The sequence below is a fragment of the Oncorhynchus mykiss genome, chromosome 18 (assembly GCF_057628025.1).
Source record: "Oncorhynchus mykiss isolate SJ-2025 chromosome 18, ASM5762802v1, whole genome shotgun sequence".
Classification (NCBI taxonomy): Eukaryota; Metazoa; Chordata; class Actinopteri; order Salmoniformes; family Salmonidae; genus Oncorhynchus; species Oncorhynchus mykiss.
The window spans coordinates 81,593,732-81,614,035 of record NC_143039.1 but is presented as its reverse complement, the minus strand read 5'-3'; the positions used below and the strand labels follow the sequence as shown (position 1 = coordinate 81,614,035).

At 43.6% G+C, this 20,304-nt stretch overlaps 1 protein-coding gene across 1 annotated transcript; it reads left to right on the top strand.

Moving 5' to 3' along the window:
* Window positions 1-10,872: 10,872 nt before the first annotated feature.
* Window positions 10,873-20,089, top strand: LOC110496767 (protein LRATD2-like). The gene has a single exon (XM_090206850.1). It carries the CDS (start codon window positions 11,770-11,772, stop codon window positions 12,631-12,633), a length of 864 nt encoding a protein of 287 aa, XP_090062976.1. The 5' UTR covers window positions 10,873-11,769; the 3' UTR covers window positions 12,634-20,089.
* Window positions 20,090-20,304: the final 215 nt, after the last annotated feature.

Sequence of the window (20,304 nt, the reverse complement as noted above, 5' to 3'; positions counted from 1 at the left end):
CATTTCCACCCCATAGTGGTTGTTTTATTTGCATGGAAGAGTTCAGTCTCCCATTTCCACCCCATAGTGCTTGTTTTATTTGCATGGAAGAGTTCAGTCTCCCATTTCCACCCCATAGTGGTTGTTTTATTTGCATGGAAGAGTTCAGTCTCCCATTTCCACCCCATAGTGGTTGTTTATCGTTGTTGATGACGATGATGAGTGTGTAGAGACCATTGTGTGGGTTACACCATCACCTCATCAACCTACCCAATACCTAACCTAACCTAACCTATACCCTTCATAACTAGTCTCCTATCGATGGATTGATCTATCAGACCCCTACCCTTCATAACTAGTCTCCTATCGATGGATTGATCTGTTATTGACCCCTACCCTTCATAACTAATCTCCTATCGATGGATTGATCTATCAGACCCCTACCCTTCATAACTAGTCTCCTATCGATAGATTGATCTATTATTGACCCCTACCCTTCATAACTAGTCTCCTATCGATAGATTGATCTATTATTGACCCCTACCCTTCATAACTAGTCTCCTATCGATAGATTGATCTATTATTGACCCCTACCCTTCATAACTAGTCTCCTATCGATAGATTGATCTATTATTGACCCCTACCCTTCATAACTAGTCTCCTATCGATAGATTGATCTATTATTGACCCCTACCCTTCATAACTAGTCTCCTATCGATAGATTGATCTATTATTGACCCCTACCCTTCATAACTAGTCTCCTATCGATAGATTGATCTATTATTGACCCCTACCCTTCATAACTAGTCTCCTATCGATGGATTGATCTATCAGACCCCTATCTGTCTGGTAGACCCAGGGCCGGCTCCAGGCATAAGTGATATAAGTTCAGTCGGGGTCTCAACTCACGGAGAGTTAGAATAGTAACACCAGGTGCAAGTTGGACATGTGGTTGTGCATCAGCAGTTTTTCTCTAATGTCAGTCACTGACAGTCACTCAATTAGCTTTGTCCGCTAACAACTGTTAGATTGGTAAGTTAGTCTAGCCAGCTTGTAGTAATCATGGTCAAATATCGACCAGGCACGCAGGGCACGTGTCCAGAGCCCCCCCCCCCCCCCCCATTGATTCACTGGTCACTCTCACTCAGATATCATTAACATGGCATACACTACCGGTCCAAAGTTTTAGAACACCTACTCATTCAAGAGTGTCTTTATTTGTACTATTTTCAACATTGTAGAATAATAGTGAAGACATCAAAACTGTGAAATAACACATATGGAATCATGTAGTAACCAAAAAAGTGTTAAACAAATCAAAATATATTATATATTTGAGATTCTTCAAATATCCACCCTTTGCCTTGATGACAGCTTTGCACACTCTTGGCATTCTCACAACCAGCTTCACCTGGAATGCTTTTCCACATAGGAGTTCCCACATATGTTGAGCACTTGTTGGCTGCTTTTCCTTCACTCTGCAGTCTGATTCATCCCAAACCATCTCAATTTGGTTGAGGTCGTGGGATTGTGGAGGTCAGGTCATCTGATGCAGCACTTGATCACGCTCCTTGGTCAAATAGCTATTACACAGCCTGGAGGTGTGTTGGGTCATTGTCCTGTTGAAAAACAAATGATAGTCTCACTAAGCCCAAACCAGATGGGATGGCGTGTTGCTGCAGAATGCTGTGGTAGCCATGCTGGTTATGTGCCTTGAATTCTAAATAAATCACTGACAGTGTCACCAGCAAAGCACCCCCACACCATAACACCACCTCCTCCATGCTTCACGGTGGGAAATACACATGCGGAGATCATCCGTTCAGCCACACCTCGTCTCACAAAGACACGGCGGTTGGAACCAAAAATCTCCAATTTGGACTCATCAGACCAAAGGACAGATTTCCAATGGTCTAATGTCCATTTCTCATGTTTCTTGGCCCAACAAGTCTCTTCTTATTATTGGTGTCCTTTAGTAGTGGTTTCTTTGCAGCAATTCGATCATGAAGGCCTGATTCAATCAGTTTCTGAGGCTGGTAACTCTAATGAACTTATCCTCTGCAGCAGAGGTAACTATGGGTCTTCCTTTCCTGTGGCGGTTCTCATGAGCGCCAGTGTAATCATTGCGCTTGATGGTTTTTGCGACTGCACTTGAAGAAACATTCAAAGTTCTTGAAATGTTCCTGATTGACTGACCTTCATGTCTTAAAGTAATGATGGACTGTCATTTCTCTTTGCTTATTTGAGCTGTTCTTGCCATAATATGGACTTGGTCTTTTACCAAATAAGGCTATCTTCTGTATACTCCCCCTACCTTGTCACAACACACTGATTGGCTCAAATGCATTAAGAAGGAAACAAATGCCAAAGAATGCCAAGCATGTGCAAAGCTGTCATGAAGGCAAAGGGTGACTATTTGATTTGTTTGACACTTTTTTGGTTACTAATGATTCCAAATGTGTTATTTCATGGTTTTGATGTTTTCATTATTATTCTACAATGTAGAAAATAGTAAGAATAAAGAAAAACCCTTGAAATACCCGGAATTGTAAGTCATGGCAAAATGTGTAGAATTGAAGAAAATTCTACACACAAAATTCTCTCCGCCGTCGGGAGCGGAGGAGGGGGGAGGCACCAAAATATTTTGCCTGCAACCAAATCTTGTTTAGGGTCTTCAAAATGCTAGAGCCATCCCTGGGTAGACCCTTACCAGAACATCCACCCTCCTAACCTCCACCACAGTGTTAGAGTTACCAATAGTTACCATTATTTACCAATTGTTTTATATAATGCCAACCTTGCATTTTAGGAATCTTTGTTGTAGCTTGTTCGATGGGACAGTCACAAAAATGTAAAATTAAACGATATACAAAGAATGTGTGTAATGAAGTGGGAACAAAATGTGGCATTCCTCCTGACATCTTGTTCACCGCCTGAGATGTTATTATTCAATGTAAATATCAATACTGTATGTTACAATAAAATAATACCCCCCCCAACTAATGTGTTTGTGGTATCTATGTGTATCTGTCTATAAACACTTGAAGTCAGAAGTTTACATACACCTTAGCCAAATACATTTAAACTCAGTTTCTCACAATTCCTGACATTTAATCCTAGTAAACATTCCCTGTTTTAGGTCAGGAAGGATCCCCACTTTATTTTAAGAATGTGAAATGTCAGAATAATAGTAGAAAGAATTATTTATTTCAGCTTTTATTTCTTTCATCATATTCCCAGGGGGTCAAGTTTACATACACTCAATTAGTATTTGGTAGCATTGCCTTTAAATTGTTTAACTTGGGTCAAATGTTTCAGGTTGCCTTCCACAAGCTTTCCACAATAAGTTCAGTGAATTTTGGCCCATTCCTCCTGGCAGAGCTGGTGTAACTGAGTCAGGTTTGTAGGCTTTCTTGCTCGCACATGCTTTTTCAGTTCTGCCAACACATTTCCGAGGGGATTGAGGTCAGGGCTTTGTGATGGCCACTCCAATACCTTGACATTGTTGTGCTTAACCCATTTTGTCACAAATTTGGAAGTATGCTTGGGGTTATTGACCATTTGGAAGACCCATTTGCGACCAAGCTTCAACTTCCTGACTGATGTCTTGAGATGTTACTTCAATATATCCACATACTTTTCCTCCCTCATGATGCCATCTATTTTGTGAAGTGCACCTGTCCCTCCTGCAGCAAAGCACCCCCACAACATGATTCTGCAACCCCCGTGGTTCACGGTTGGGATGGTGTTTTTCGGCTTGCAAGCCTCCCCCTTTTTCCTCCAAACATAACGATGGTCATTATGGCCAAACAATTATATTTTTGTTTCATCAGACCAGAGGACATTTCTCCAAAAAGTACGATCTTTGTCCCAATGTGCAGTTGCAAACCGTAGTCTGGCTTTTTTATGGCGGTTTTGGAGCAGTGGCTTCTTCCTTGCTGAGCGGCCTTTCAGATTATGTCGATATAGGACTCGTTTTACTGTGGATATAGATACTTTTGTACCTGTTTCCTCCAGCATCTTCACAAGGTCCTTTGCTGTTGTTCTGGCATTGATTTGCAATTTTCGCACAACAGTGCGTTCATCTCTAGGAGACAGAACGTGTCTCCTTCCTGAGCGGTATGACGGCTGCGTGGTCCCATGGTGTTTATACTTGCGTAATATTGTTTGTACAGATGAACATGGCATTTGGAAATTGCTCCAAATGATGAACCAGACTTGTGGAGGTCTACCATTTTTTTTCTGAGGTCTTGGCTGATTTCTTTTGATTTTCTCATGATGGCTTGACATGAGAAAGGCACAGAGTTTTAAGGTAGGCCTTGAAATACATCCACAGGTACACCTCCAATTGACTCAAATGATGTCAATTAGGCTATCAGAAGCTCCTAAAGCCATGACATTTTCTGGTATTTTCCAAGCTGTTTAAAGGCACAGTCGACTTAGTCTATGTAAAACCCACTGGAATTGTGATACAATGAAATAATCTGTCTGTAAACAATTGTTGGAAAAATTACTTGTCATTCACAAAGTAGATGTCCTAACCGACTTGCCAAAACTATAGTTAGTTCACAAGAAATGTGTTGAGTGGTTGAAAAACAAGTTTTAATGACTCCAACCTAAGTGTATGTAAACTTCTGACTTCAACTGTAACTAAACTCTGTCATATACAGTCCATCTCCTTTGTCTTTTTTCTGGTATGCCTTCATATATTCTTCATCTGCCATGTGTAAGATGGGTAATCGCTTTAGTTGTAGCTGTGCTAGTTGCTGTGGTGTTGTGTCATTGTATCCTGCACTGCTTGGTGCCCTGTTCCAGTGCTTGTGTGGTGTCTATGGTAAATAGGTTTTCACCCCAGGCTGTCTCCCTCCACCAGGCTGTCTCCCTCCACCAGACTGTCTCCCTCCACCAGGCTGTCTCCCTCCACCAGGCTGTCTCCCTCCACCAGGCTGTCTCCCTCCACCAGGCTGTCTCCCTCCACCAGGCTGTCTCCCTCCACCAGGCTGCCTGATTCACCACCCCTGTCCCAGCTACCACAAATGGTTTCTGGTGTAATTTATTGTAACCTGTGCTGTCTGGTTGAATGCATTCAGTCCTCCACCAGCCTGTGCCCTATCCTCCCTCCATTAGGCCGTCTGATTGGCCACTAGCTCTCCCAGCCACAGTAATTACCAGGAAACACAATACACCAGGGGGCAGAGAGGGCAGGAAGTGGGTCATGTCACCTAAGAACGATAAACAGGCAGGCTGGGTAATCAGAGGAGGGGAGACATGCTGTGGATGAGGACGTTAGACAGGCAGGCTGTGTCGTCAGCGGAGGAGAGACAGGCACATCTACCAATCATCCTGAAATAGCTTGTCACCCCGGGGCATGCCAGCGTATCCTCCATCACACTGCTGGTACTGTAGCCCTGCTGGTACTGTAGCCTTGCTGGTAGCCCTGATGGTACTGTAGCCCTGATGGTGGTACACGTTTCAATTCAAAGGGATTTATTGGCATGGGAAACATATGTTGACATTGCCAAAGTGAAATAGGTAAAAAACAAAAGTGAAATAAACGATACAAATTAACAGTAAACATTTCAAATGTCATATTATGTATATATACAGTGTTGTAACAATGTACAAATAGTTAAAGTACAAAAGGGAAAATAAATAAACATAAATATGGGTTGAATTTACAATGGTGTTTGTTCTTCACTGGTTGCCCTTTTCTTGTGGCAACAGGTCACAAATCTTGCTGCTGTGATGGCACACTGGTATTTCACCCAGTAGATATGGGAGTTTATCAAGATTGGATTTGTTTTTTAATTATTTTGGGGTCTATGTAATCTGAGGGACATAGCCTGTCTTCTCTTGAGAGCCAGGTCTGTCTACGGAGGCCTTACTCAATAGCTCACTGAGTCTGTACGTAGTCAAAGCTTTCCATAAGTTTGGGTCAGTCACAGTGGTCAGGTATTCTGCCAATGTGTACTCTCTGTTTAGGGCCAAATAGCATTCTAGGTTGCTCTGTTTTTTTGTTAATTCTTTCCAATGTGTCAAGTAATTATGTTTTTGTTTTCTCATGATTTGGTTGGGTCTAATTGTGTTGCTGTCCTGGGGCTCTGTGGGGTGTGTTTGTGTTTGGGGACTCTTCTCCTGGTTCATCTCTCTGTAGTTGATGGGTTTGTTATGGAAGGTTTGGGAATCACTTCCTTTTAGGTGTTTGTACAATTTAACAGCTCTTTTCTGGATTTTGATCATTAGCGGTTTTTTGTCTAATTCTGCTCTGCATGCATTATTTGGTGTTCCACGTTGTACACTGAGGATATTTTTGCAGAATTATGCATGCAGAGTCTCAATTTGATGTTTGTCCCATTTTGTGAATTCTTGGTTGGTGAGCGGACCCCAGACCTCACAGCCATAAAGGGCAATGGGTCCTATAACTGATTAAAGTATTTTTAGCCAGATCCCAATTGGTATGTCGAATTTGATGTTCCCTTTGATGGCATAGAAGGCCCTTCTTGCCTTGTATCTCAGCTCGTTCACAGCTTTGTGGAAGTTACCTGTGGCGCTGATGTTTAGGCCGAGGTATGTATCGTTTTTTGTGTGCTTTAGGGCAACGGTGTCTAGATGGAATTTGTATTTGTGGTCCTGGCGACTGGACCTTTTTTGGAACACCATTATTTTGGTCATACTGAGATTTACTGTCAGAGCCCAGGTCTGACAGAGTCTGTGCAAAAGATCTAGGTGCTGTTGTAGGCCCTCCTTGGTTGGGGACAGAAGTACCAGATTATCAGCAAATACAGAAAAACAGTAGACTTGGGGGGGCCAATTTTAACCACACACTTGTTGTTTGTGTTCATGGATTGTAGAATGTTGTATGTTTTTCCACCACTTTCCGTCAATTTGGGACTGACCAGCTCAAATCGGCAAAATTCAAAATGGTGGTTTTTTTCACATTGGATAAAAGTAGAGATTCAGAGCTACAAAATGGTATTTCATACACTGCATTTGAGGAACAATGGGAAAGTAATTCTGCTTTGAAAGTTGATCAACTTGTAAACTCACTTTTGAGAAAATGGCCCTTGAATGTTTTCGTTCACACCCTCTTAACCCTCCTGTTGTGTTCGTTTCATGTTAATTAATTCTGTGTCCTCGTCCAAAATGACCGCCCCATTATAGCTGATTATAAATCCATTATAATATATATATATTATCACCTAATGTTGTGTTAGATACTCTTAGCAATTTAAGTTCTTGTGAACATTACAAGTTTTGAACTTTAATTTCTATTCATGGCCTGTAGGTCTCATTGACCAGAGCTCATACAACTCGTTTTTGAGTTAAAAAAAAAGCATAATGTATGGATTATTTTGACTATAACAAATACTCAGATGAAACATGTTGTGCTATTTATCACAGACTACTTTGTGTCAGTTTAACAAGGACTCTCTCCTCCTCACCAGTGCCATGATCCAATATCACATAAGTACTGTATGTATAAGTGCATATATATATATATATATATATATGTATGTGTGTGTGTGTGTAGGCTAGACGATGTGAGACAGTAAGGAACAGTTTAGTAGGCTAGACGATGTGAGACAGTAAGGAACAGTTTAGTAGGCTAGACGATGTGAGACAGTAAGGAACAGTTTAGTAGGCTAGACGATGTGAGACAGTAAGGAACAGTTTAGTAGGCTAGACAATGTGAGACACTAAGGAACAGTTTAGTAGGCTGGACGATGTGAGACAGTAAGGAACAGTTTAGTAGGCTAGTCTATGTAAGACAGTAAGGAACAGTTTAGTAGGCTAGACAATGTGAGACAGTAAGGAACAGTTTAGTAGGCTGGACGATGTGAGACAGTAAGGAACAGTTTAGTAGGCTAGACGATGTGAGACAGTAAGTAACAGTTTAGTAGACTAGATGATGTGAGACAGTAAGGAACAGTTTAGTAGGCTAGACGATGCGAGACTGTAAGGAATAGTTTAGTAGACTAGACGATGTGAGACACTAAGGAACAGTTTAGTAGGCTAGACGAAGTGAGACACTAAGGAACAGTTTAGTAGGCTAGATGATGTGAGACAGCAAGGAACAGTTTAGTAGGCTAGATGATGTGAGACAGCAAGGAACAGTTTAGTAGGCTAGATGATGTGAGACAGCAAGGAACAGTTTAGTAGGCTAGATGATGTGAGACTGTAAGGAACAGTTTAGTAGACTAGACAATGTGAGACACTAAGGAACAGTTTAGTAGGCTAGACGAAGTGAGACACTAAGGAACAGTTTAGTAGGCTGGACGATGTGAGACTGTAAGGAACAGTTTAGTAGGCTAGACGATGTGAGACACTAAGGAACAGTTTAGTAGGCTAGACGATGTGAGACAGTAAGGAACAGTTTAGTAGACTAGACGATGTGAGACACTAAGGAACAGTTTAGTAGGCTAGACAAAGTGAGACAGTAAGGAACAGTTTAGTAGGCTGGACGATGTGAGACAGTAAGGAACAGTTTAGTAGGCTAGACTATGTGAGACAGTAAGGAACAGTTTAGTAGGCTAGACTATGTGAGACAGTAAGGAACAGTTTAGTAGGCTAGATGATGTGAGACACTAAGGAACAGTTTAGTAGGCTAGACGATGTGAGACAGCAAGGAACAGTTTAGTAGGCTAGATGATGTGACAGCAAGGAACAGTTTAGTAGGCTAGATGATGTGGGACAGCAAGGAACAATTTAGTAGGCTAGATGATGTGAGACTGTAAGGAACATACAGTGTCTCACATCGTCTAGCCTACTAAACTGTTCCTTACAGTCTCACATCGTCCAGCCTACTAAACTGTTCCTTAGTGTCTCACTTCGTCTAGCCTACTAAACTGTTCCTTAGTGTCTCACATTGTCTAGTCTACTAAACTGTTCCTTACAGTCTCACATCATCTAGCCTACTAAACTGTTCCTTGCTGTCTCACATCATCTAGCCTACTAAACTGTTCCTTGCTGTCTCACATCATCTAGCCTACTAAACTGTTCCTTGCTGTCTCACATCATCTAGCCTACTAAACTGTTCCTTGCTGTCTCACATCATCTAGCCTACTAAACTGTTCCTTAGTGTCTCACTTCGTCTAGCCTACTAAACTGTTCCTTAGTGTCTCACATCGTCTAGTCTACTAAACTGTTCCTTACAGTCTCGCATCGTCTAGCCTACTAAACTGTTCCTTACTGTCTCACATCATCTAGTCTACTAAACTGTTACTTACTGTCTCACATCGTCTAGCCTACTAAACTGTTCCTTACTGTCTCACATCGTCCAGCCTACTAAACTGTTCCTTACTGTCTCACATTGTCTAGCCTACTAAACTGTTCCTTACTGTCTTACATAGACTAGCCTACTAAACTGTTCCTTACTGTCTCACATCGTCCAGCCTACTAAACTGTTCCTTAGTGTCTCACATTGTCTAGCCTACTAAACTGTTCCTTACTGTCTCATATCGTCTAGCCTACTAAACTGTTCCTTACTGTCTCACATCGTCTAGCCTACACACACACACACACACATATATATATATATATATATATATATATGCACTTATACATACAGTTTAGTAGGCTAGATGATGTGAGACACTAAGGAACAGTTTAGTAGGCTAGACGATGTGAGACAGTAAGGAACAGTTTAGTAGACTAGACGATGTGAGACACTAAGGAACAGTTTAGTAGGCTAGACAAAGTGAGACAGTAAGGAACAGTTTAGTAGGCTGGACGATGTGAGACAGTAAGGAACAGTTTAGTAGGCTAGACTATGTGAGACAGTAAGGAACAGTTTAGTAGGCTAGACTATGTGAGACAGTAAGGAACAGTTTAGTAGGCTAGATGATGTGAGACACTAAGGAACAGTTTAGTAGGCTAGACGATGTGAGACAGCAAGGAACAGATTAGTAGGCTAGATGATGTGACAGCAAGGAACAGTTTAGTAGGCTAGATGATGTGAGACAGCAAGGAACAATTTAGTAGGCTAGATGATGTGAGACTGTAAGGAACAGTTTAGTAGACTAGACGATGTGAGACACTAAGGAACAGTTTAGTAGGCTGGACGATGTGAGACTGTAAGGAACAGTTTAGTAGGCTAGACGATGTGAGACACTAAGGAACAGTTTAGTAGGCTAGACGATGTGAGACAGTAAGGAACAGTTTAGTAGACTAGACGATGTGAGACACTAAGGAACAGTTTAGTAGGCTAGACGAAGTGAGACAGTAAGGAACAGTTTAGTAGGCTGGACGATGTGAGACAGTAAGGAACAGTTTAGTAGGCTAGACTATGTGAGACAGTAAGGAACAGTTTAGTAGGCTAGACTATGTGAGACAGTAAGGAACAGTTTAGTAGGCTAGATGATGTGAGACACTAAGGAACAGTTCAGTAGGCTAGACGAAGTGAGACAGTAAGGAACAGTTTAGTAGACTAGAAGATGTGAGACACTAAGGAACAGTTTAGTAGGCTAGACTATGTGAGACAGTAAGGAACAGTTTAGTAGGCTGGACGATGTGAGACACTAAGGAACAGTTTAGTAGGCTAGACTATGTGAGACAGTAAGGAACAGTTTAGTAGGCTGGACGATGTGAGACAGTAAGGAACAGTTTAGTAGGCTGGACGATGTGAGACACTAAGGAACAGTTTAGTAGGCTAGACTATGTGAGACAGTAGGGAACAGTTTAGTAGGCTAGACGATGTGAGACAGTAAGGAACAGTTTAGTAGGCTAGACGATGTGAGACAGTAAGGAACAGTTTAGTAGGCTAGACGATGTGAGACAGTAAGGAACAGTTTAGTAGGCTGGACGATGTGAGACAGTAAGGAACAGTTTAGTAGGCTAGACGATGTGAGACAGTAAGGAACAGTTTAGTAGGCTAGTCTATGTGAGACAGTAAGGAACAGTTTGGTAGGCTAGAAGATGTGAGGGCCATGCTGTTACGGTTAGAAGGAAGAAAACAGCAGGGGGAAAATGTCATATGTGTAAGCTATAACAAAACCAATCCCTCTTCCACAAACAGGCTCAACTTTGCTAGTAATATCTTTGTAATATCAGTGTGCTATGTACAATGTTATAGAGTAAATAAATGTTGCTGAATAAGTTATGTCAAGTCTTACACATTGATTCAATCTTATTCATTCCCAAGGAGTAGAATGTAATGTAGGCCTATGAGCAGAATGGGTTGTATATTTCATGCCATCACTAACTTTTTAGCCCATGCTTTATGGGAGTTGGGAAAATATCATGACAAGAAAATGCGCACTACAGCTTTAAATGAGATTGTTTGTTGCTGTAGCTGTGCCAAGTCGAGATCTGCCTGCCATCGAATCCAGTTACTCCGCAGGCTTCGCTATCGCCTCTGTGGTGTTGACGGAAAGTATTCATGCAGCCTACTTTGTCAGCGAGCACGGACATAACATACATTTAGTCATCGGGCACGAAGAGTCTGTAGCCTATTAATCGATCTAATCGTATTGTGCATGATAGATAAATGTTCTAACTTTACGCACGTAGAATAGACCAGGCAACATCAATCCACATCAAGGCACTTGTTGATTTGAATAGGCTTCCTCACAGCCGTCCGCTGCTTGGGAGTACTACTTAGTTTTTTGGGGGGGTGACCTGCGGCTACAGATGGATCTGAGTCCATTGGGAGGTTGTCATTAGTTTACCCAGGTTGTGTGTTACAGAGGCGGCTACAGATGGCGATGATCCTCGGCTTTTAAGAGGTGGACAGCCCGGCAGCGTCCTTCAGGAACGTCAACATCCTCACTATCAGCTACCGAGGGAGGGGGCATGGGCAACCAGGTGGATAAAATGAAACTGTCACATCTAAGTTACGCAGAAGTTCCCACAGTGGACCCCAACGGGCTGGACACTGAGGAGGGTCCTCGGATCGGAGTGTCATATATTTTCTCAACAGATGACGAGGAACAGGAGGGTGAAAACAGTAACGTAGACGGAGCGGATAAGGAGCACCACACTGGTACGGAACAGAAACACTACGACAGGCGCAACGAGGTGGATTGCGCTGTTTACCACCGGGAGGAATGTATTTATGAGAGGAGCGTCATGACCGCGGGCATGGAAATATACTCCCCCGAGAATCAACTACACAAATGCAAGGCAGGTGACCTGGTGGAGTTTGTAACCACGGGGCAGTACCCCCACTGGGCGGTGTATGTCGGTGACTTCCAGGTGGTGCACCTGCACAGAGCAGAGATAAAGAACAGCTTCCTGACAGACGCCAGCCAGGGAAGGAGATGTAGGATAGTCAACGAGCTGTATAAATTCAAAGCCCTCAGCGCCGAGATGGTGGTTCAGAACGCTATGGAACAGGTAGGAGCTAAAGACGGAGAGTTGAGCTGGAGAAATTCAGAGTGCTTTGCCGCTTGGTGCAGGTTTGGCAAACGGGAGTTCAAAATGGGCGGGGAGATCCGGATAGGAAAACAGCCATACAGGTTAAAGATCCTGATGTCAGATAAACAGTCTCACATGCTGGAGTTCCAGTGTTTAGAGGACTTGGTCATGGAGAAGAGGAGACACGACCAGGTGGGAAGGACATCAGTGGTCCAGGAGCTGGCCAATCATTTGAACAGTGTGGAAGAGATCAAAAGGAATCCACTCAGTGATCCAATAACTGCACAGATTGCTCAGTGATCTGATGGATTTAAGATGATGATGTCCCTTTCCTATCTAATCACAGACCACTAAGTGGAGTACCAAACACACATTTTATAATACATGTTGATGAATTGAATCAAATGGCACATTCTGTTTTTGATGAATTGAATCAAATGGCACATTCTGTTTTTGATGAATTGAATCAAATGGCACATTCTGTTTTTTGATGAATAGAATCAAATGGCACATTCTGTTTTTTGATGAATTGAATCAAATGGCACATTCTGTTTTTTGATGAATAGAATCAAATGGCACATTCTGTTTTTTGATGAATAGAATCAAATGGCACATTCTGTTTTTGATGAATTGAATCAAATGGCACATTCTGTTTTTTGATGAATAGAATCAAATGGCACATTCTGTTTTTTGATGAATTGAATCAAATGGCACATTCTGTTTTTTGATGAATAGAATCAAATGGCACATTCTGTTTTTTGATGAATTGAATCAAATGGCACATTCTGTTTTTTGATGAATAGAATCAAATGGCACATTCTGTTTTTTGATTGATGGAGAAAATTGTCTCAAAGGTGCAGAATATGATTTGTTTATGAATCATAATGATTGACATGATAATATACTTTGCATGTTTTCATGTCTCTAACAGGAAACTATCATACAAACATACCTATAGGCGTAAGGTTATCTCATTCTGATGAAAACATGTTGTAGAGCATAGGTTGATCAATCATCTCGCTTATTGTACCGTACCAATCATCTGAGTCAAGTAAATTATCATTACATCTTTGCAATCGAACTGGCTTTTATTCCTGGCTGTCTACAGGTGTGTTTCTTCAGACACTCTCTCTAGGCCAAAATGGATGCTTTCCAAGTGGACCCCTATTCCCTATAGTGCACTACTTCTGCCCAGGGCTCCAAAGCAGTGCACTACTTCTGCCCAGGCCTCCAAAGTAGTGTACTATGAAGGGGATAGGGTGACGTTTGGAACACAACCAGAGTCTTTTAATCATTTACTTCCTGTTTCCACCTGCTTTAGTCCGCCTCATACCAGAGTACTAGCCTGTTTCCACCTGCTTTAGTCCGCCTCATACCAGAGTACTAGCCTGTTTCCACCTGCTTTAGTCAGCCTCATACCAGAGTACTAGCCTGTTTCTACCTGCTTCACATACAGTCAGCCTCATACCAGAGTACTAGCCTGTTTCCACCTGCTTTTACAGTCAGCCTCATACCAGAGTACTAGCCTGTTTCCACCTGCTTTACAGTCAGCCTCATACCAGAGTACTAGCCTGTTTCTACCTGCTTTACATACAGTCAGCCTCATACCAGAGTACTAGCCTGTTTCCACCTGCTGTAGTCCGCCTCATACCAGAGTACTAGCCTGTTTCTACCTGTTTACAGTCAGCCTAATACCAGAGTACTAGCCTGTTTCCAACTGCTTTACATACAGTCAGCCTCATACCAGAGTACTAGCCTGTTTCCACCTGCTTTACAGTCAGCCTCATACCAGAGTACTAGCCTGTTTCATCCTGCTGTAGTCCGCCTCATATCAGAGTACTAGCCTGTTTCTACCTGCTGGAGTCCGCCTCATACCAGAGTACTAGCCTGTTTCTACCTGCTTTACATACAGTCAGCCTCATATCAGAGTACTAGCCTGTTTCTACATGCTTTACTGTCAGCCTCATACCAGAGTACTAGCCTGTTTCATCCTGCTGTAGTCCGCCTCATATCAGAGTACTAGCCTGTTTCTACCTGCTGGAGTCCGCCTCATACCAGAGTACTAGCCTGTTTCCCCATAGTGCTCCGGTCAAAAGAAGTGTACAATACAGGAAATAGCGTTCCCTTTGGGACACACCCTGCTCTCGTTCTATACATGTTGGTCCCATTGTATTGAACACAACCCCCATGCTGCTTTTATTAGATGATAGACTGATACAAGTCAGTCAGCCTCATCAATGGATGATTGACATGATAGACATGAGGTCTAGCATTGTCTTGCATTTAGGAGGAACCCAGGGCCAACCGCACCAGCATATGGTCTCGCAAGGGGTCTGAGGATCTCATCTCGGTACCTAATGGCAGTCAGGCTACCTCTGGCGAGCACATGGAGGGCTGTGCGGCCCCCCAAAGAAATGCCACCCCACACCATGACTGACCCACCGCCAAACCGGTCATGCTGGCGGATGTTGCAGGCAGCAGAACGTTCTCCACGGCGTCTCCAGACTGTCACGTCTGTCACATGTGCTCAGTGTGAACCTGCTTTCATTTGTGAAGAGCACAGGGCGCCAGTGGTGAATTTGCCAATCTTGGTGTTCTCTGGCAAATGCCAAACGTCCTGCACGGTGTTGGGCTGTAAGCACAACCCCCACCTGTGGACTTCGGGCCCTCATACCACCCTCATGGAGTGTGTTTTCTGACCGTTTGAGCAGACACATACACATTTGTGGCCTGCTGGAGGTCATTTTGCAGGGCTCTGGCAGTGCTCCTCCTGCTCCTCCTTGCACAAAGGCGGCGGTAGCGGTCCTGCTGCTAGGTTGTTGCCCTCCTACGGCCTCCTCCACGTCTCCTGATGTACTGGCATGTCTCCTGGTAGCGCCTCCATGCTCTGGACACTACGCTGACAGACACAGCAAACCTTCTTGCCACAGCTCGCATTGATGTGCCATCCTGGATGAGCTGCACTACCTGAGCCACTTGTGTGGGTTCTAGACTCCGTCTCATGCTACCACTAGAGTGAAAGTACCGCCAGCATTCAAAAGTGACCAAAACATCAGCCAAGAAGCATAGGAACTGAGAAGTGGTCTGTGGTTATCACCTGCAGAACCACTCCTTTATTGGGGGTGTCTTGCTAATTGCCTATAATTTCCACCTGTTGTCTATTCCATTTGCACAACAGCATGTGAAATGTATTGTCAATCAGTGTTGCTTCCTAAGTGGACAGTTTGATTTCACAGAAGTGTGATTGACTTGGAGTTACATTGTGTTGTTTAAGTGTTCCCTTTATTTTTTTGAGCAGTGTATTTATTTACATATTTTCTTCGCATATCTTTTTATATGTTTTGTTTCTAAAAACTCAACTTCAAAACACTCTCCTGCAACCCGCCTCACAAATAAAAAATAATAATAATCTGAAATCCACAGAAGCTAGCCAGTTCACTGGCTAACGGTAATATTCAGCTAACCACGGTTGGTGGTCATCAGCTATCCTTTAGTTTGAAAAGCTATCGCCAGTTCTGTAGAACCAGAGCATACCGGACCTATTTTCTCTCCATATCTCCGGATTTCTACTGCAAGCTCTGGACATTTACACCTGGATCTCGCAGCTAGCTAGCTGCTATCCATGTGACTATTGGCTTACGTCGATCCCGGAGCAAACGTCAATTATTCCGGAGCTAGCCAGCTGAAGAGTTCCATCAGCCACTCCTGGGCTACAATCACCTATCCGGACCCGTTTTACTGCCGATGCGGAGCCCCACCAGGCCTTCACGACTGGACTACCGACGTTATCTGCCCGATGGAGTTATCCAACAGGCCCCTCCGTCGCGACGTTACCTGAACGCCCATCTGCTGCCCGCTAATCGTTAGCTGTCTTATCGGCTGCTATCTGAATAGGTCTATCGGACAATTTTCTTGGGTCACTATATCTATTTTGCCAATTGGATTGGTCCCCTCTACCACACGGAACCCCACTAATCTACCGACGGAAATGCACGAGGTGGCTAAAAACAGACCTCCATCCTCTACCAGCTTGCTACTGATGGCCCTGCTAGCTGTCTGAATCGCCGTGACCCCAACCAACCTCACTACTCACTGGACCCTTATGATCACTCGACTAAGCATGCCTCTCCTTAATGTCAATATGCCTTGTCCATTGCTGTTCTGGTTAATGTTTTTTGGCTTATTTCACTGCAGAGCCTCTAGCCCTGCTCATTATACCTTATCCAACCTTTCAGTTCCACCACCCACACATGCGGTGACATCACCTGATTTCAATGATGTTTCTTGAGACAATATATCTCTCATCATCAGTCAATGCCTAGGGTTTACCCCCACTGTATTTACATCCTACCATACCTTTGTCTGTAAATTATACCTTGAAGCTATTTTATCGCCACCAGAAACCTCCTTTTACTCTCTGTTCCGGACGTCCTAGACGACCAATTCTCATAGCTTTTAGCCATACCCTTATCCTACTCCTCCTCTGTTCCTCTGGTGATGTAGAGGTGAATCCAGGCCCTGCAGTGCCTAGCTCCACTCCTATTCCCCAGGCGCTCTCTTTTGATGACTTCTGTAACCGTAATAGCCTTGGTTTCATGCATGTTAAAATTAGAATCCTCCTCCCTAAGTTTGTTTTATTCACTGCTTTAGCACACTCTGCCAACCCAGATGTCCTAGCCGTGTCTGAATCCTGGCTTAGGAAGACCACCAAAAACTCTGAAATCTCCATCCCTAACTACAACATTTTCAGGCAAGATAGAACGGCCAAAGGGGGCTGTGTTGCAATCTACTGTAGAGATAGCCTGCGGAGTTCTGTCCTAGTATCCAGGTCTGTACCCAACAATTTGAACTTCTACTCTTAAAAATCCACCTCTCTAAAAACAAGCCTTTCACCGTTGCCGCCTGCTATAGACCACCCTCTGCCCCCAGCTGTGCTCTGGACACCATATGTGAACTGATTGCCCCCCATCTATCTTCAGAGCTCGTGCTGCTAGGTGACCTAAACTGGAACATGCTCAACACCCCAGCCAATCTAATCTAACGCCCTCAAACTCACACAAATTATGAATGAACCTACCAGGTACCACCCCAAAGCCGTAAACATGTGCACCCTCATAGATATCATCCTAACCAACTTGCCCTCTAAATACACCTCTGCTGTTTTCATCCAAGATCTCAGCGATCACTACCTCATTGCCTGCATCCGTAATGGGTCAGTGGTCAAATTACCTCCACTTATCACTGTCAAACGCTCCCTGAAACACTTCAGCGAGCAGGCCTTTCTAATCGACCTGGCCCGGGTATTCTGGAAGGATATTGACCTCATCCCGTCAGTAGAGGATCTTAAATAAGCATGCCTCATTCAAGAAATTTAGAACCAGGAACATATATAACCCTTGGTTCTCTCCAGACCTGGCTGACCTTAACCAACACAAAAACATACTATGGCGTTCTGCATTAGCATCAAACAGCCCCCTTGATATGCAACTTTTCAGGGAAGTTAGAAACCAATATACTCAGGCAGTTAGAGAAGCCAAGGCTAGCTTTTTCAAGCAGAAATTTGCTTTCTGCAACACAAACTCTAAAACGTTTGGGACACTGTAAAGTCCATGGAGAATAAGAACACCTCCTCCCAGCTGCCCACTGCACTGAGGATAGGAAACTCTGTCACCACCGATAAATCTACTATAATTGAGAATTTCAATAAGCATTTTCCTACGGCTGACCATGCTTTTCACCTGGCTACACCTACTCTGGTCATTAGCACTGCACCCCCCACAGAAACTCGCCCAAGCCTTCCCCATTTCTCCTTCTCCCAAATCCAGTCAGCTGATGTTCTGAAAGAGCTGCAAAATCTGGACCCCTACAAATCAGCCGGGCTAGACAATCTGGACCCTTTCTTTCTAAAATTATCTGCCGAAATTGTTGCAACCCCTATTACTAGCCTGTTCAACCTCTCTTTCGTGTCATCTGAGATTCCCAAAGATTGGAAAGCAGCTGCGGTCATCCCCCTCTTCAAAGGGGGAGGCACTCTTGACCCAAACTGCTACAGACCTATATCTATCCAACCCTGCCTTTCTAAGGTCTTCGAAAGCCAAGTCAACAAACAGATTACCGACCATTTCGAATCCCACCGCACCTTCTCCGCTATGCAATCTGGTTTCAGAGCTGGTCATGGGTGCACCTCAGCCACGCTCAAGGTCCTAAACGATATCTTAACTGCCATCAATAAGAAACAATACTGTGCAGCCATATTCATTGACCTGGCCAAGGCTTTCAACTCTGTCAATCACCACATCCTCATCGGCAGTCTCGTTAGCCTTGGTTTCTCAAATAATTGCCTCGCCTGGTTCACCAACTACTTCACTGATAGAGTTCAGTGTGTCAAATCGGAGGGCCTGTTGTCTGGGCCTCTGGCAGTCTCTATGGGGGTGCCACAGAGTTCAATTCTTGGGCCGACTCTTCTCTGTATACATCAATGATGTCGCTCTTGCTGCTGGTGAGTCTCTGATCCACCTCTACGCAGACGACATCATTCTGTATACTTCTGGCCCTTCTTTGGACACTGTGTTAACAACCCTCCAGGCGAGCTTCAATGCCACACAACTCTCCATTCGTGGCCTCCAACTGCTCTTAAATACAAGTAAAACTAAATGCATGCTCTTCAACCGATCGCTGCCTGCACCTGCCCGCCCGTTCAGCATCACTACGCTGGACGGTTCTGACTTAGAATATGTGGACAACTACAAATACCTAGGTGTCTGGTTAGACGGTAAAAATCTCCTTCCAGACTTACATCAAACATCTCCAATCCAAAGAAATCTAGAACTGGCTTCCTATTTCGAAACAAAGCATCCTTCACTCATGCTGCCAAACATACCCTCGTAAAACTGACCATCCTACCGATCCTCAACTTCGGCGATATCATTTACAAAATAGCCTCCGGTACCCTACTCAATACATTGGATGCAGTATATCACAGTGCCATCCATTTTGTCACCAAAGCTGCATATACTACCCACCACTGCGACTTGTACGCTCTCATTGGCTGGCCCTCGCTTCATACTCGTCGCCCAACCCACTGGCTCCAGGTCATCTACAAGACCCTGCTAGGTAAAGTCCCCCCTTATCTCAGCTCGCTGGTCACCATAGCAGCACCCACCTGTAGCACGCGCTCCAGCAGGTATATCTCTCTGGTCACCCCCAAAACCAATTCTTCATTTGGCTGTCTCTCCTTCCAGTTCTCTGCTGCCAATGACTGGAACGAACTACAAAAATCTCTGAAACTAGAAACACTTATCTCCCTCACTAGCTTTAAGCACCAGCTGTCAGAGCAGCTCACAGATTACTGCACCTGTACATAGCCCATCTATAATTTAGCCCAAACAACTACCTCTTTCCCTACTGTATTTAGTTATTTATTTTGCTTCTTTGCACCCCATTATTTCTATTTCTACTTTGCACATTCTTCCACTGCAAATCTACCATTCCAGTGTTTTACTTGTTATATTGTATTTACTTCGCCACCATGGCCTTTTTTTTGCCTTTACCTCCCTTATCTCACCTCATTTGCTCACATCGTATATAGACTTATTTTTCTACTGTATTATTGACTGTATGTTTGTTTTACTCCATGTGTAACTCTGTGTTGTTGTATGTGTCGAACTGATTTGCTCTATCTTGGCCAGGTCGCAGTTGTAAATGAGAACTTGTTCTCAACTAGCCTATCTGGTTAAATAAAGGTGAAATAAATATATCTATCAGTGTACCTGAATAGTTGACTGTCAGACTTGTCAGCCTATCTATTAAGGCACTTCTTTATAGATACAATGTCACATTAAAGGTGGTGAAGGTGGTAAAGGAAGTAAAATAGGGAGTTCTTCATACCAAGACGGCCCTGGTCCTTTTCTTGTGACCAGGGTATGTTAGTAGCAGCTCCGGGGTGAAGTTTCCCTTAGGTACAGATCTAGG

Excerpts from the sequence above, each read along its gene's own strand:
- LOC110496767 (XM_090206850.1), top strand. The coding sequence starts at position 11,770 with ATGGGCAACCAGGTGGATAAAATGAAACTGTCACATCTAAGTTACGCA.